The sequence below is a fragment of the Pseudophryne corroboree genome, chromosome 1, assembly GCF_028390025.1.
Source record: "Pseudophryne corroboree isolate aPseCor3 chromosome 1, aPseCor3.hap2, whole genome shotgun sequence".
Lineage (NCBI taxonomy): Eukaryota > Metazoa > Chordata > Amphibia > Anura > Myobatrachidae > Pseudophryne > Pseudophryne corroboree.
In genome coordinates this window covers 714,723,867-714,741,154 of record NC_086444.1, presented here as the reverse complement: position 1 = coordinate 714,741,154, position 17,288 = coordinate 714,723,867, and the positions used below count along the sequence as shown (strand labels likewise).

Genomic DNA, 17,288 nt, shown 5'->3' with positions numbered 1-17,288 from the left:
ATTTTCCAAAGGGATCTGTTGAACAAATGGTCAGGGTCGCATCTTCAGATGCACCTGCGGATAACCCTGTCTCCAAGGACAAGGGTGTCTCTTCTGTGGTGGTTGCAGAGTGCTCATCTATTGGAGGGCCGCAGATTCGGCATACAGGATTGGATCCTGGTGACCACGGACGCCAGCCTGAGAGGCTGGGGAGCAGTCACACAAGGAAGAAACTTCCAGGGAGTATGGACGAGCCTGGAAACGTCTCTTCACATAAACATTCTGGAACTAAGAGCAATATACAATGCTCTAAGCCAGGCAGAACCTCTGCTTCAGGGAAAACCGGTGTTGATCCAGTCGGACAACATCACGGCAGTCGCCCATGTGAACAGACAGGGCGGCACAAGAAGCAGGAGTGCAATGGCAGAAGCTGCAAGGATTCTTCGCTGGGCAGAGAATCATGTGATAGCACTGTCAGCAGTGTTCATCCCGGGAGTGGACAACTGGGAAGCAGACTTCCTCAGCAGACACGATCTTCACCCGGGAGAGTGGGGACTTCATCCAGAAGTCTTCCACATGCTGGTAACCCGTTGGGAAAGACCAATGGTGGACATGATGGCGTCTCGCCTCAACAAAAAACTGGACAGGTATTGCGCCAGGTCAAGAGATCCGCAGGCAATAGCTGTGGACGCGCTGGTAACGCCTTGGGTGTACCAGTCGGTGTATGTGTTTCCTCCTCTGCCTCTCATACCAAAAGTATTGAGAATTATACGGCAAAGAGGCGTAAGAACGATACTAGTGGTTCCGGATTGGCCAAGAAGGACTTGGTACCCGGAACTTCAAGAGATGATCACGGAAGATCCGTGGCCTCTACCTCTAAGGAGGGACTTGCTTCAGCAGGGTCCCTGTCTGTTTCAAGACTTACCGCGGCTGCGTTTGACGGCATGGCGGTTGAACGCCGGATCCTAAAGGAAAAAGGCATGCCGGAAGAAGTCATTCCTACTTTGATTAAAGCAAGGAAGGAAGTAACCGTGCAACATTATCACCGAATTTGGCGAAAATATGTTGCGTGGTGCGAAGATCGGAGTGCTCCGACGGAGGAATTTCAACTGGGTCGATTCCTACATTTCCTGCAATCAGGATTGTCAATGGGTCTCAAATTGGGATCTATTAAGGTTCAAATTTCGGCCCTGTCGATTTTCTTTCAAAAAGAATTGGCTTCAGTCCCTGAAGTCCAGACCTTTGTTAAGGGAGTGCTGCATATACAGCCTCCTGTGGTGCCTCCAGTGGCACCGTGGGATCTCAATGTGGTTTTGGATTTCCTAAAATCTCATTGGTTTGAACCACTAAAAAAGGTGGATTTGAAATATCTCACATGGAAAGTGACCATGCTTATAGCCCTGGCTTCTGCCAGGAGAGTGTCAGAATTGGCAGCTTTATCTTACAAAAGCCCATATCTGATTTTCCATTCGGACAGGGCAGAACTGCGGACTCGTCCGCATTTTCTCCCTAAGGTGGTGTCAGCATTTCATCTGAACCAGCCTATTGTAGTGCCTGCGGCTACAAGTGACTTGGAGGACTCCAAGTTACTGGACGTTGTCAGAGCATTAAAAATATATATTGCAAGGACAGCTGGAGTCAGAAAATCTGACTCGTTGTTTATATTGTATGCACCCAACAAGATGGGTGCTCCGGCGTCTAAGCAGACGATTGCTCGTTGGATCTGTAGCACAATCCAACTTGCACATTCTGTGGCAGGCCTGCCACAGCCTAAATCTGTAAAGGCCCACTCCACAAGGAAGGTGGGCTCATCTTGGGCGGCTGCCCGAGGGGTCTCGGCATTACAACTTTGCCGAGCAGCTACGTGGTCAGGGGAGAACACGTTTGTAAAATTTTACAAATTTGATACTCTGGCTAAGGAGGACCTGGAGTTCTCTCATTCGGTGCTGCAGAGTCATCCGCACTCTCCCGCCCGTTTGGGAGCTTTGGTATAATCCCCATGGTCCTTTCAGGAACCCCAGCATCCACTAGGACGATAGAGAAAATAAGATTTTACTTACCGATAAATCTATTTCTCGGAGTCCGTAGTGGATGCTGCGCGCCCATCCCAAGTGCGGATTATCTGCATAAATTGTACATAGTTATTGTTAACTAATTCGGGTTATTGTTGAAGGAAGCCATCTTTCAGAGGCTCCGCTGTTATCATACTGTTAACTGGGTTTAGATCACAAGTTGTACGGTGTGATTGGTGTGGCTGGTATGAGTCTTACCCGGGATTCAAAATCCTCCCTTATTGTGTACGCTCGTCCGGGCACAGTACCTAACTGGAGTCTGGAGGAGGGTCATAGGGGGAGGAGCCAGTGCACACCACCTGATCGGAAAAAGCTTTACTTTTTGTGCCCTGTCTCCTGCGGAGCCGCTATTCCCCATGGTCCTTTCAGGAACCCCAGCATCCACTACGGACTCCGAGAAATAGATTTATCGGTAAGTAAAATCTTATTTTCTGGTATTAACACCTGATTTACCCCTGAAGAAGTCATATTGATGAAACGTGTTGGGTACTTTATGATTACCATCTGTATCATCTTATTCTGAGGCCTAGAGCCGATCACAAGTGTACACTATTTGGGAAAGTCTTGAGAATGTTTAAATGTATTAGTGAGAACAGATGATTTTATGCTGTTGCTTTATATGTATATAGTTTCCTTTTCTACAATTCGTACACTTTTTGTATGATCTGGAATCTGTCAAATTTTTTATTAAAATTGTTCCTCTCTGGACCAGTGTACATATGCTGTATAATGCATTAGGTGATAACTTGACTTTTAGTGGGTAAAAACTCATTAGAGTCTTCTGATCTCGTTCCTCCAGTGTTCCTTGAATCTGTGCCAACAGGGGGTTCTTCTAGAGGTGCAGCTTAGATGGCTGTGGCATGGAAGGTCGACAGGGTCTCTAGGTCGACAGGAGTTTATGGGGGGGTTTGTGTCGTTTTCTCTGTACAGTGACGCGAAACCCCAATTAGTGCACCGTGTCCCCTCACTTCGGGAAAGGTGCTTTTCTCCACTACCGCTGCGCTCGGCACAGGTTACTATTCCCAATCGTAATCCGCGTGAATCATTAAGTATGAAAAAGTTTGTTTTTTTTAAAGAAAAGAAAAAACATTGTGAAAAACTCATGTCGACCTTTTGACCTGTCGACCTAGAGACCGGATCCCATCTTAGATATATCACAGTGCAATACAGGGCATTTTGTTTCAGATAGATAGCTAACTAGATAGGGCACCTGGCCATTACACCAACAGGGACTGTAATGACATTGTATTCAAATACATATATTTAATATGAAATTGATCCTCCTGTTGAAGCTATAACAGCTTCCACTATTCTTGGAAGGCCTTCCACAAGATTTTGGAGTGTTTCTATGGGAATTTGTGCCCATCCTTTCTGTAGAGCATTTATGAAGTCAGGCACTGATGTTGAACGAGAAGGCCTGCTCACAATCTCCGTTCCAGTTCATCCCAAAGGTGCTTGCTTGATACCCCTTTTATACCGCACAAATAACCCGGTATCAGTGTGTGGTGTGAAAGCGCCAAGTTGGAATTCCCGGGTCGCCTGACCGGTAATTCAACTCGGGTTATAAGCAGTGTTATTCACGGGTTGAATACCAGGTCAGTGGCTGCATAAACAGATTCCCAGGTCGATGTGACCCGGGACCCGTTTACCAAATAGGGAGAGGCGGCGTGGAAACGAGCTCATCTCCCAGCGCCGCCTCCGCCCACAGCCGCTATGGCAACCGCCCTGGCATATTGCGGGGTCTGGAAGCCATCGAAAGGGGAAGGAGAGTCTCCAATGCCAGATCCCACCCGGGAAGGACCCGTTTCCAATTCCCCGGTCAGATCCGGCATTGGAGATGTGAAAGGGGTATGATGGGGCTGAGATCAAGATGAGGTCAAGACTCTGTGCGGGCCAGTCAAGTTATTACACACCGAACTCATCAAACCATGTCTTTATAGTCCGATTACGAAAAAATGACAGGCAGGTTCTCGGTGACGCAGTGTCTTAAATGGCAGCAGACACTGCACTTTAACATGCATAGACATAAGCCTGGACAAACAGGCACATTGATTAAACAAACAGGTGAAAACGAATGTCCCAGCACTAAAGTGTTTAATGGTCAGTTTGCTGCAGTGGCATGCACCACAATCCGCTATGCTCCTATGGCACAGCTAATCACATCAGTCCCTGGCACTATTCAGCATCAGTGCCCAGAGCATTGGGTGTATGAGAGAGTTAAACCCTTCCTGTCTCTCATTGATGAGTTCCAGCTGGATCTGTGCAGCCTGGAAAACTTGGAGTTTCAAACCTCCACTGCTCGTGCATACTGCACAGGCTTTGCTTTAGTCTTCCTCGTAGATAGCTGATCCCACAGCAATGTGGGTAATTCAGGTGCGATACAACCCCTCTCACCACAATATATTGAACCTACGCTAGACTGTTTAGTAATCTTTTAGTCTGTGACTCTTAATTAGGAGATATATCTGGAGGTTGGGAGATGGAAGCGAATAGTATCAGACACGCTTGATCATGTGTGTGTAAGTTGGTGTGTAAGTGTATACTAATGTGATATTTAAGGTACAGATTAAGACTTTCTTGTATTCACTTTTCCAGGTGAAGCCTTCCCTTGATGAAGCCTTTGTCATCCAGGAGCAGAATGTTGCCCTGAACTTTATTGGTTCTAGAGGTGCAAAACCTGGTGTCACAAAAGAAAAAAGGATAAAATATGCAAAAGAAGTTCTGCAAAAAGAAATGCTTCCACACGTTGGTGTCAGTGACTTCTGTGAGACCAAAAAAGCATACTTTTTGGGGTTAGTGTTGATTGTTTTAGAAGTAATTTATAATTAATACATTTGGCTGATCATAAAACCAATGACACAAAATTGCATGAATGAAAATAGCCCACTGCGTATAAAAGGGTGACTGATGACCCATTGCTTTCAGGTATCTGAATGAAAGGTTGACAGTTAAAAGGTCAACAAGCAATAAGTAGACACCAAATAGTCGACATGCATATGGTCGAGGTCAACACTGTATATAGTCGACATGAGTTTGGGGATTTTTATTTTTAGTATATTTCATGCTTTATCGTCCATGTGGACTAAAATTTAGAATGGTAACCATGCCTGAAGCATGGCAAGTGAAGTGGTGCACAAATTGGGGGTCCCTGGCTAGAAGGAAATTTTTTACACCAAAAAATAATGGAAGAAACTTGTGTCGACCATTTGGTGTTTATCTAGACATTGTCAACTTTCTGACTTTTGACCTTATTTTATTAAGCAAAAAATGTGTACAATGGTAAATCACAATGTCTCAATGTCTGGATAATTTTATTAAAGTCAAATGGTTTTCCAAATTTAAGATTACATATGCTCTTTTTACTAATTGACTTTCCCTTTTACTTCCACAGCTGTCTTTCAGTCTTGGGCATGTATCATCACTCAGTTTTGTATATGTATATATGTGCACGTCTGTGTGATACTGATATCCACACACAGATGCTTGATGAATATTTTTAGGAAACGTGCAAAAGGACATGTACATACAATTCATTAGCCAGCTGGAGGTCCAAAGCAGTTTTACAATTATGCATTATTTGTCATATTTTTGCAAATTATGATTGCGTTCTGTCTATAAAATGAGTAGCAAAGCAACATTTTATCCTTGAAAGTAAATGCCAAAGTTTATTCATTTCTGAGATGAAAACAGGGGGCACAGATAGTGCAGTTTAAAAAAGTAACTGGAATTTGCATATACATTGTATTATATATAAACTGACATAACTGAGTACACAGGGCTTATAAGTGGATATCACTGGGGTAGATGCATTAAGATGCAGGCTGTGGACATCATTTATGTGGACCCGCTTCCCTTCCGGATCGTGGTGAAACAGGTCCAGATACCGCCCAGAATGTATGAAGTAGTCTTTTGCATAGTCTGCCTGGCGAATACCATTCTCCCTCTGTCAGCTGTGACCGGCACTGTGGAACTTCTGCGCATGCGCTGGTCATCATCTCCCATCGCCACCAGCGACTTACTGATACAAAAAAAAATTGTTTTTTTTGCGAGCAATATCCCTGGCTGTTGGTTCTGACAGCCAGGGTCAGTGCTATGTGATGTGGGAACGAATGCTGTTGCTGTCAAAAATAATAGCTGCAGTTTTCTGATCAGTCAGTTCTACTGACCGCTCATACATTTCCCTGCACATCAGCATGCTATCTTGAAAATAGGATCGCTGATAATGACGCACCTTCATTTTGATGACGATTTTGCATTATTCAATGCAGAGAAGTGGTAACTGCTGCACATATGCGCAGTTACCGATTTTGTCCCTAACAATACACCTTGCATCACAGCTTAAACACAGATTTCTCTTACGTCCTAGAGGATGTTGGGGTCCATATTAGTACCATGGGGTATAGACGGGTCCACCAGGAGCCATTGGCACTTAAAGAGTTTAATAGTGTGGGCTGGTTCCTCCCTCTATGCCCCTCCTACCAGACTCAGTTTAGAAAATGTGCCGGGAGGAGCCGGTCACAGCTAGGAGAGCTCTACAGAGCTTTTCTAGTAAAGTTTATTTTAGAGTTCATTTTTTTTACAGGAGGCTGTTGGCAACAGCCTGCCTGCAATGAGGGTCTGAGGAGGGGAAGGGGGGGGGGAGGGAGAGGGAGAGACAGTGTCCGCCCTGTGGGGTCTGAGCCACTGTCTCCGCTGACTGGACATTGAATTCCAGAGGGGACAGATCGCGCCCCGCCACAGGAAAATGCTCACCCCAGCAGCATGCCACCACCCCCTTGCAGAGCTGAGGTGTGGCGAGTGAGTCACTGTCCCCCCTAGCAAGCAGGGGGTCAGTGTGAAGATGGCCGCTTCAGGGTAGGAGCGCAGTATTAACTGCGCTCCCGGACGGCTCAGCGGTACTTAGGTGCGGCGCTGTGAAGGGGCACCCTGAGCCAGCACCTCACCCTACACTGACCAAATAAGCCTGTCGGGGTCTGCGGATTTCAGCCAGCACAAAATCCTCAGGCCAGTATAATCTCAGAAGAGCGGGAAGACAGCGCCATTAAGGGGGCGGAGCTTCTCCTCAGAGCGGACCCAGCAGCATTTCTGCGCCATTTTCTTGCCTGCAGTCGGATGCAAGTGGAAGATCAGTCCCTCCAGTGCAACTCCAGCTATCTGTACGGTACCAAGGGGTTGTAGAAGGGAGGGGAGGCTGTGTAAAGACTGTGTCACTATTAAGGGACACAGCGCTAGTTTAGGGTCTCCCTATACCTATAATAGCACTGTGTGTGGGTTGGCTCCAATCTCTGTGTCTCTCTGCCATTCTTGGGAGGGGGGGACTTTGTCTGCCCAGTACCCTGTGTGTGTGTGGGGTGATTGGTGAGTATTTGCAAACATGTATAGAGACTCCCATAGAGACTCCCATCCCATGTAATCAGGATTGTACTGTTGTAGCGCAGATCCCAGCTAGAAAGCCGGAATGGTTAGCCTCTCTTAGGGGCACTATTTCTCAGATTTCTGATAGGGTTGCTAGAACTGGGCATGCAACTCAGGTACTACAATCCTCTATGGTTGTATGGTCTGATACTGCTTCCTCAGGGTCCCCTGCGGTACATTCTCTCAAACGTGCACTTGCCAAAATTATGCAGGATGACACGGACACCGATTCTGACACTGCAGACGGTGACGAGTATGTGTCGAGAAGGACGGCATCACTTGCTAAGGGGGTGCAGTTGATGATTGAGGCCGAAAGAGATGTGTTGCACATTACTGACAACTCCTGAGCAGGTTGAGGAGGCCCTTTTCACGGACAGTAAAAAAAAAAAAAAAACCCTCACCTTCCCAGCATTTAAGGAATTAAATGCTATATTTGAAAGCCTGGGAAAATCCGGAGAAAAAAGTCCAGATCCCTAGGAGGGTCTTGATTGCTTTTCCCTTCCCAGAGGTAGATAGAAAAAAGTGGGAGTCTCTGCCGATAGTTGACGCCTCTGTCTCTAGTTTGTCAAAACAGGTGGTCTTACCAGTCCTGGGATCTACCACATCTCATCATTGGAACAAAGGTTATTATTGGAACTTTTTCGTGGTACTGAAGCCGGATGGTTCGGTACGGCCAATTCTGAACATAAAAACTTTGAAACCTTATCTCAGGGAGTTCAAATTCAAGATGGAGTCTCTGAGAGCTGTCATCTCAGGACTGACGGAGGGGGAGTTCCTGGTGTCCCTGGACATCAAGGATGCATACCTCCACATTCCCATCTGGTCGCCGCATCAGGCATATCTCAGGTTTGCACTGTTAGACGATCACTATCAGTTTCAGGCGCTGCCGTTTGGCCTCTCCACAGCACCAAGGGTCTTCAAGGTGATGGCAGAGATGATGGTTCTCCTGCGCAAGCAAGGGGTGAACATTATTCTGTATGTGGACGATCTCCTGATCAAGGCTTCGTCCAGGGAGAAGTTGTTAAGATCCATTGCTCTCACGACACAACTGCTCAGGGAGCACGGATGGATCCTGGGGGGGTGGGGGGTGGCGGCTGCTCAACCTCCTTTAGGATTAATGGTCAGTGGACCCGCTGACAGGACATAGCTCCTGAGGGACCTATTCGCAAGCCCCACCACGGCGAGCATACAGTCCCGCAGCACGCCGCCACCCCTAACAGAGCGAGAAGTAAGAAGAGTGGTGAGTAGATGGCCGAGGTCCCGGTTAGCGGGTCGCCGGCTGTAATGGCGGCATCAGGGTATGGAGCGCAGCACTGACATGCACGCTGCTTCTCCAAGGCTCAGTACAGCATGCTTTTTGGATGTGTGTTCCACTGTGATGGGTGAGTTGAGCTGTTTAATTTACCCTACACTGACACAGCTTACCGGAGTTTTAACCCACGGTAAGCATGAAAAACACCTCAGCCAATATAAACAAAACGGGAAGCCGCAGGGCTTCACTATGAGCGGATACAGCAGCTCACCAGTGCCATTTTCGCTCTGCAGCGTACCCTGACAGGAATCTCAGGGAAGCACAGCTCCTCCACAAACACTCCACGTCTCCTCAGTTGTACCAGGTGATCTTAGTAAGGGGAGGAGCGTTGTAGAATACTAATCCCTATTAAGGAGCTTAGTTTGGTGACCCAGCTGAGTTTTACTTTAGCTGTAAGGCCACGGTGTGGCTGGCTCCATCTTCTGTGTCTCCCTGCGGGCTCTGTGTGCGTTAAACAGTGTTTTCACCTTTCTGTGGGTGGGTGTATCCTTCACATTTCCCATGTCCAGGGACGGTTTCCTGCACAGCAGAGGGTCTGTCCTCCACGGGAGAATCGCTACCGTGTACCCAGAATAGTACACATTCTCAGGCAAGTGGGTCAAAATCCACATGGTTAGATTCCATTAAAAGGATGATCTTGAATATTTCTTATAAATATCACATACTGAGAAAGAGACGCAATACTTAAGACAGTCTTTAGATGACCTGATGAATAGAGTTTCAGTTCTCATACCAGCGTCTCGGACCCCTGCCATTTGTCCACAAAAGCGTTCTCTGGCCTAGATCATGCAGGCCAATACTGATGACTATACATCAGACACAAAGGAGGGTGAAGTGGGGGCGATGCGGCCCTGTCACAGGGAATACAGGCTCTGATAGAAGCTATTAGAGAAGTACTGCACATGACAAGGTGACAGAGGTGGATGAGGAATCTTATTTTAATGTAAAAAAAATCCTCAGCTACTTTTCCAGCATCAAAGGATTTGAATGCCCTGTTTGAGGAAACTTGGGCTAATCCTGACAAAGTTTCAGATCCCTAAAAGGTTAATTACATCCTTTCCTCTGGAGGATAGAAAGAAATGGGAAAACCCACTGATTGTGGACGCATTGGTATTTAGGTTGTCACATAAGATAGTCTTACCTGTTCATGGGGCAGCATCCTTAAAGGACACGGCTGACTGCAAGATTGAGACCACCTCAAATCTCTATACACTGCTGCTGGGGTGGCCCAGAGACCCACTGTTGCTTGTGCATGGATCACTAGGGCCATTGCTAAATGGTCAGGTAATCTAATTGGCTGGTTAGATTCCTTAACCAGGGGAGAGATAATTTTACTCCTACAGCATATTCGGGACTCTGCTAACTTTATGGTGGAGGCCATAAAGGATATTGGTTTGCTCAACGCACGCACCACTGCCATGGCAGTGGCAGCATGCAGGGGCTTGTGGCTACGCCAGTGGACTGCAGATGCGGATTCCAGGAAAGGCATGTAAAGCCTACCATTCACAGGTGAGGCCCTTTTTGGAGAGGAACTGGATACGTGGATATCCAAGACTACTGTGGGTAAGTCTAAGTACCTTCCTTCCGCAGCATCCCCAGCTAGGAAAACTTATTCTGCTCCAACTCTGCAGTCCTTTCGGACAGCAATATTTAAAAGTAAATCCAAAGGTTCTTCTACGGCCTTCAAAGCAATAGAGGTAAACCCAGAAAACCAGCAGCTGCAGGTTCTCGGGAACAGACCTCTGGTTCTGCTTTCTCAAAGCCTTCAGCATGACTGTGGGCCACACTGCCTGGAAGACAGGCAGGTGGGAGCCCGATTACGTTATTTCAGTCACATTTTGGCAACATCATGCCAGGATCCCTGGGTCAAAGACCTTATCGCCCAGGGATACAGACTGGAGTTTCAGGAACTCCCACCTCACAGAATCTTCAAATCAGGCTTACCAGCTTCTCCAGAAGCAAGTATGACTTTACAGACAGTAATTCAGAAACTGGTCATCGTCCCAGTTCCACTTCAACTACAAAACAAAAGTTATTACTCCAACCGGTTTGTGGTACCGAAACCGTACGGTTCGGTAAGGCCCATTTTAAAACTCCAGTCACTGATCCCGTACTTACGGGTGTTTAAGTTCAAGATGCAGTCCCTGAATGCGGGGATCTCAGGTCTGGAGGAGGAGGATTTCCTGGTGCCTCTGGACATCAAGGATGCCTACCTCCATATTCCGATTTGGCCGCCTCATCAGGCTTATCTAAGGTTTGCACTACAGGACTGTCACTACCATTTCCAGGCCCTGCCATTTGGCCTCTCCATGGCACCGAGGGTTTTCACCAAGGTAATGGCAGAGATGATGTTTCTCCGCAAGCAAGGAGTGAGCATAATACCGCACCTGGACGACCTGCTAATAAAAGCACCATCCAGGGAGAGGTTGTTGGACAACATTGTCCTCTCAACCCGACTACTCCAGGATCACGGGTGGATTCTGAACCTACCAAAATCTCACCTGGAACCAACACGGAGGCTTCCGTTCCTGGGGATGATACTGGATATGGAGGAACAGAAGGTATTCCTTCCGTTGGTAAAGGCATTGGTAATCCAGTCGATGGTGTGGGGTGTTCTAAAGCCAACCTGGATAATGGTGCATCTATGCACTCGCCTACTGGAGAAGATGGTTGCCTCTTACGAGGCACTGCAGTACGGAAGGTTTCATGCAAGGCCCTTCCAGCTGGATCTGTTGGACAAATGTCCGGATCGCACCTTCACATGTACCAGAGAATACATCTGTCGCCGAAAGTCAGGTTTTCTCTTCTGTGGTGGCTTCAGACTTCTCACCTGACCGATGGTCGAAGGTTCGGGATTCAAAATTGGATACTGCTAACCACAGACGCAAGCGACAGAGGTTGGGGAGCAGTCACCCAAGGGGAACAGTTCCAAGGAAAAAGGTTGAGTCAGGAAACCTTTCTTCCAATCAACATTCTGGAGCTAAGGGCCATATACAGTGCCCTTCTACAGGCATCACATCTTCTTCAAGATCATGCCATTCAAGTTCAGTCGAACAATGTGACGGCGGTAATGTACATAAACCGACAGGACTGAACGAAGAGCAGAGCAGCAATGTCAGAGGTAACAAGGATTCTCCTCACAGCAGACACGCTGTGGTGTTGTCGGCAATCTTCTTTCCGGGAGTAGACAACTGGGAAGCAGACTTCCTCATCAGACACGACCTAAACCCAGGAGGGTGCGGCCTCCACCCGGAGATGTTCGGGTGCTTGACACGTCGGTGAGGCATTCCACAAATCGACATGATGGCCTCTTGTCTAAACAAGAAGCTACAGCGGTATTGTTCCAGGTCGAGGGACCCACAGGCAGTGGCGGTATACGCTCTGGCGACCCCATGGGTCTACCAGATGGTATATGTGTTTCAGCCACTTCCATTGATCCCAAAGATTCTCAAAAGAATGAAAAGGGAAAATGTTCAAGCAATTCTCTTTGCTCCAGACTGGCCAAGAAGGGCCTGGTACGCGGATCTACTGGACATGCTCCTGGAGGATCCGTGGCCTCTACCGTTTCGAGAGGATCTCCTGCAACAGGGGCTCTATCAAGACTTACCACGGCTACATTTGACGGCATGGAAGTTGAGCATCAAATTCTAGCCCGGAAAGGAATCCCGGATAAGGTTATTCCGACTTTGATCCAAGCCAGAAAAGAGTTAACGTCTAAACATTACCACCGTATTTGGAAAAAATAAATTTCTTGGTGTGAGAACAGGAAATTTCCTGCTGTGAAATTTCAACTGGGACGTTTTCTGCTTCTCCTGCAGTCATATGTGGATGTGGTCCTGCGCCTGGGCTCCATAAAAGTCCAGATTTCGGCCTTATCCATTTTCTTCCAGAAACAATTGGCTTCCCTCCCTGAGGTTCAGACGTTCTTGAAGGGTGTTCTGCACATCCAACCGCCCTTTGTGCCTCCCACGGCACCTTGGGATCTCAACGTGGTGTTGCAATTCCTCCAATCGGAATGGTTTGAGTCCTTATAGGAGATAGATGTAAAGTTTCTTACGTGGAAGACCGTTACACTGTTTGCCCAGATGGGGGTCGGAACTGGGGGCATTTTCTCACAAGAGCCCCTACTTGATTTTTCATGAGGATAGAACAGAACTCAGCAATTTCTTCCAAAGGCGGTGTCTGCGTATCATATCAACCAACCTATTGTAGTTCCGGTGGTTACAGACACCTCCTCTACCTCAAAGTCCCTAGATGTTGTGAGGGCTTTGCAGGTGTACGTAAAGCAAACAGCTCGTCACAGGAAATTGGACTCGCTGTTTGTTCTTTATGATCCCAATAAAATCGGATGTCATGCTTCAAAGCAGACAATTGCACGCTGGATCAGGCTTACTATCCAGCATGCTTTCCACGGCAGGTTTGCCATGTCCAAAATCTGTACAGGCCCACTCTACTAGCTCAGTGGGTTCTTCCTGGGCTGCTTCCCGGTGCATCTCGGCTTTGCAGCTCTGGTTAGCAGCTACTTGGTCGGGTTCGAACACGATTGCTAAGTTGTACAAGTTCGATACTCTGGCCACTGAGTACCTTCAATTTGGTCAATCAGTTCTGCAGGAACCTCCGCACTCTCCCACCCGGTTTGGAGCTTTGGTACATCTCCATGGTACTAATGTGGACCCCGGTATCCTCTAGGATGTAAGAGACCATAGGATTTGAATTACCTACCGGTAAATCCTTTTCTCGTAGTCCGTAGAGGATACTGGGCACACGCCCAGTGCTTCATGTTTCCTGCACAGTTACTTTTTTAAGTATTATTGCTGGTTCAGCTGTTGCTGTTCCTGTTCAAGTTTTGTTAGCATGGCTTTCCTCTTGGTTTGTGTGTGCTGGTTCGAATCTCACCACTGCCCTTTAAAACCTTCCCTCAAGGTATGTCCTTCTCCTCGGGCACAGTTTCTAAACTGAGTCTGTTAGGAGGGGCATAGAGGGAGGAGCCAGCCCACACTAATAATTTCTTCAAGTGCCAAGGCTCCTAGTGGACCCGTGTATACCCCATGGTACTAATGTGGACCCCAGTATCTTCTACAGACTACGAGAAAAGTATTTACCGGTAGGTAATTAAAATCCTATTTTCTCTAGCCATCCATAAGGGATATAGGGGACACATTAGTACGATTGGTATAGACGGGATCCAAAGGAGCCAGTGCACTTTAATTTTTTAGGAGACAGGGCAAGTAAAAATATATATAGGTAGCTCTGGCACCATTACGGGGGGCGGAGCTACATCAGAGCGGGCTCAGCGGCATTTTGGCGCCTTCCTCTGCATAAAGCAGCAGCAGCCTTACACAGCTCTTCCAGACACATGCTGCATCACTGGTACAGGGTGTTTAGTTAGGGGGAGAACCGCTATTTGTGCACAGATTAATTCCTTTGAGGGATTTACATTTCTCACTGTTAGATTAAAATGCTGACAACCTCACTGGGGCTCTGCAGCGTGGTGTGTGCTGGGTCTTTTCTTATTTGAGTCTCCTCTCACATCATTAGGGCAGGCTTGCATTGTTATCAGTCTGTTGTATGTGTACTGTGTGTTTTCATAATGGTAAAACAAAAGTTATGCAGTGTGTGTCATAGCAAATTTTCCCCCTCTCATTTGATTCCATACCATGTGAGCAGTGTAGTCAATGCTGAGGACCATGAGGAGGAGAGTCATGAGCCCACCTGGCTGGGGGCTATCAAAACTATGATGTCTGATATGTCATCTCAGCTCACTGCCAATGCTAATAAAACACAAGAACTACAAAAAGCAGTAGCAGATCTAGCTGCCAGGGCTGATGATCCCCATTCCCCCCGTCTTATACAGGTGCACAAAAACTTGCTTTACCTACACTTCTATCAGATTCTGATGATATACAGGATGATGGGGATGGTGTGGTTCCCTTAGGTAGGGGATTCCACTCCTACACAGGGTATCGAACCCCTCATTTTAGCTATTAGGGATGTGCTAAAGCTCCCTCTAGAGGACGCTGCAAATCAGCAGTCGTTTTTCCTCCCTCAAGACAAACTGACTGTCACATTTCCTGATTCTAAAGAATTAGATTATTTATTTAAGTTGGCCTGGAAGAATCCAGATAAAAAATATCAGGTGTCAAAGTGGTTTTTGTATACATTCCCCTTTGCCCCTGAGGGTAGAAAATTTTGGGAAGGATCTCCGGCTGTAGACGTTTCAGTCTCTCGCCTCTCTAAGAAGGCGGTACTCCCAGCTCTGGGCTCCTTTACGGTAAAAGACCCCGGGGGATAGGAAAATTGAAGCTACACTGAAATCCATCTACATTGCTGCAGGCGTATCTCAAAGACCAGTTATTGCAGGTTGTTGGATGACGCATGCAATTCACTCCTGGGCTACTCAAATTCAGGAGGGTCTCTCGGGTCACATGACCCTAGTTACCACGGTGTCTTTCCTAGAACACATTCAAGACACTGCAAGAGTCCTTTGTGGCTCCCTAAAAGAGAGTGGCAATATTAATGCTAGGACTACTGCTATAGCTGTGTCAGCACTCAGAGCCATATGATTACGTCAGTGGATTGCAGATGCTGACTCTAAACGCAATGTGGAATCTCTTCCCTTTACAGGTGAATGGCTTTTCGGAGGCGAATTGCTCGCATAAATCTCCAAAGCTACTGCTGGCAAATCCGCGTTTCTTTATTCGAGGGCTCCGCCTGCTAGACGTACCTACTCGGCACCGTCTACTCAGTCCTGTCGGCCCACCAGATTTCGATCTAGGGCCAGAGGTGCATCAAATGCAGCTAGAGGTACCAGGGGAAAACCTAAGAAACCAGCCGTTGCCGGCTCTCAAGAACAGAGCACCAGTTCAGCTTCTGCAAAGACCGCATGACTGTGCCCACCCACCCCGGGAGGATCTCGAGGTGGGAGCCCTGCTACGTCACTTCAGCTACATCTGGGAAAGTTCCTGCCAGGACGCCTTGATAAGGGACCATATTTCTCAGGGTTACAAGCTGGAGTTCGATGGTGCTCCTCCCCAACAATTTTTTAAATCAAGCTTACCAGCTTTGGAAAATATGCGTGTTACGCTACTACAGGCCATCACAAAGTTGGCCTGGTCCTCAGTCATTGTTCCATTTCCCTTGCAACAGCATGGGAAAGGTTACTACTCCAGTTAGTTCGTTGTGCCAAAACCAGATGGGTCTGTGAGGCCGATTTTGAATCTGAAGTCATTAAGTCCTTAACTAAAGGTTTTCAAATTCAAGATGGAATCTTTGAGAGCAGTAATCGCAGGCCTGGTACGTCAGGAATTCCTAATGTCCCTGGATATCAAGATACCTTCATATCCCAATTTGGCCTCTCCATCAGGCCTGAGATTCATCCTGCTGAACGATCACTACCAGTTCCAGGCGTTACTGTTTGGCCTGTCTATAACTCTGAGTGTTCACGAAGGTGATGGCAGAAATTATGTTCTAGCTCAGGGTCTAGGGGGTCAACGTGGTCCCTTACCTGGACGATCTCCTGATAAAGGCGAACTCCTACTGCTCCATATAGATCGCACTATACACCTTCTGTCACACCACGGGTGGATCCTCAATCTACAGAAGTCCCACCTGGAGCCATCTCAGCGGCTCCTGTTTCTTGGAATGCTACTGGATACTGTAGCACAGAAAGTATTCCTCCCAGAGGACAAAGTGAGAACTCTCCAGGAAAATGGTTCGCATGGTTCTCCGACTGACTCGGGTTTCAATTCATCTTTGCATAATATTATTGGTAAAAGGTGGTAGCCTTGTACGAGGCCATTCAGTATGAACGGTTCCAAACCAGACCCTTACAACTGGACATCCTGAACAAGTGGTCCAGTTCGCTTCTTCAGATGCACAGGATGATTCAACTGCCATCCCGGGCCAGGATTTCACTCCTGTGGTGGCTGCAGTCTTCCAATCTCCAAGAAGGTTGACGCTTCGGAGTTCAGGATTGGATTCTCCTCACGATTGATGCGTGGATGGGGAGCTATCACCCAAGGGGTGCAGTTCCAAGGAAGGTGGTATGCCCAAGAGGCCCTACTTCTGATCAATATTCTGGAACTTTGGGCTATCTACAATGCCCTGATTCAGGCCTCCCTTCTGCTCTGGGATCAAGCAATCCAGGTACAGTTGGACAACGCCACGGCTATGGCGTACATCAGTCGACAAGGAGGGACAAAAAAAATGAGAAGTATCAAGAATACTCCTTTGGGCAGAACAAAATGCAATGGTACTGTCCGCAATCTTCATTCCAGCAGTAGACAACTGGGAAGCGGAATTCCTGAGTCACCACAATCTCCACCCGGGAGAGTGGGGCCTACATCCTCAAGTGTTTCAGCTGATCATCGACTGGTGGGGTTGCCCCCAGATCGACTTGATGGTGTCTCGCCTCAATTAGAAACTTCGCTCCTATTGCTCGCGAACCAGAGACCCTCAGGCGTGCACAGTGGATGCACTGACATCGCCTTGGCCTGACTGTCTGGTCTACA

General features: G+C 47.4%; 1 protein-coding gene across 1 annotated transcript in view; it reads left to right on the top strand.

The window, feature by feature from the left end:
• The window catches only part of POLR2B (RNA polymerase II subunit B), a 406,055-nt gene that overhangs the window by 151,620 nt on the left and 237,147 nt on the right, over positions 1-17,288 (top strand). The window contains exon 8 of the mRNA XM_063915211.1: positions 4,647-4,843. Coding sequence (XP_063771281.1) covers positions 4,647-4,843 — 197 coding nt within the window. The remainder of the gene's footprint in view (positions 1-4,646; positions 4,844-17,288) is intronic.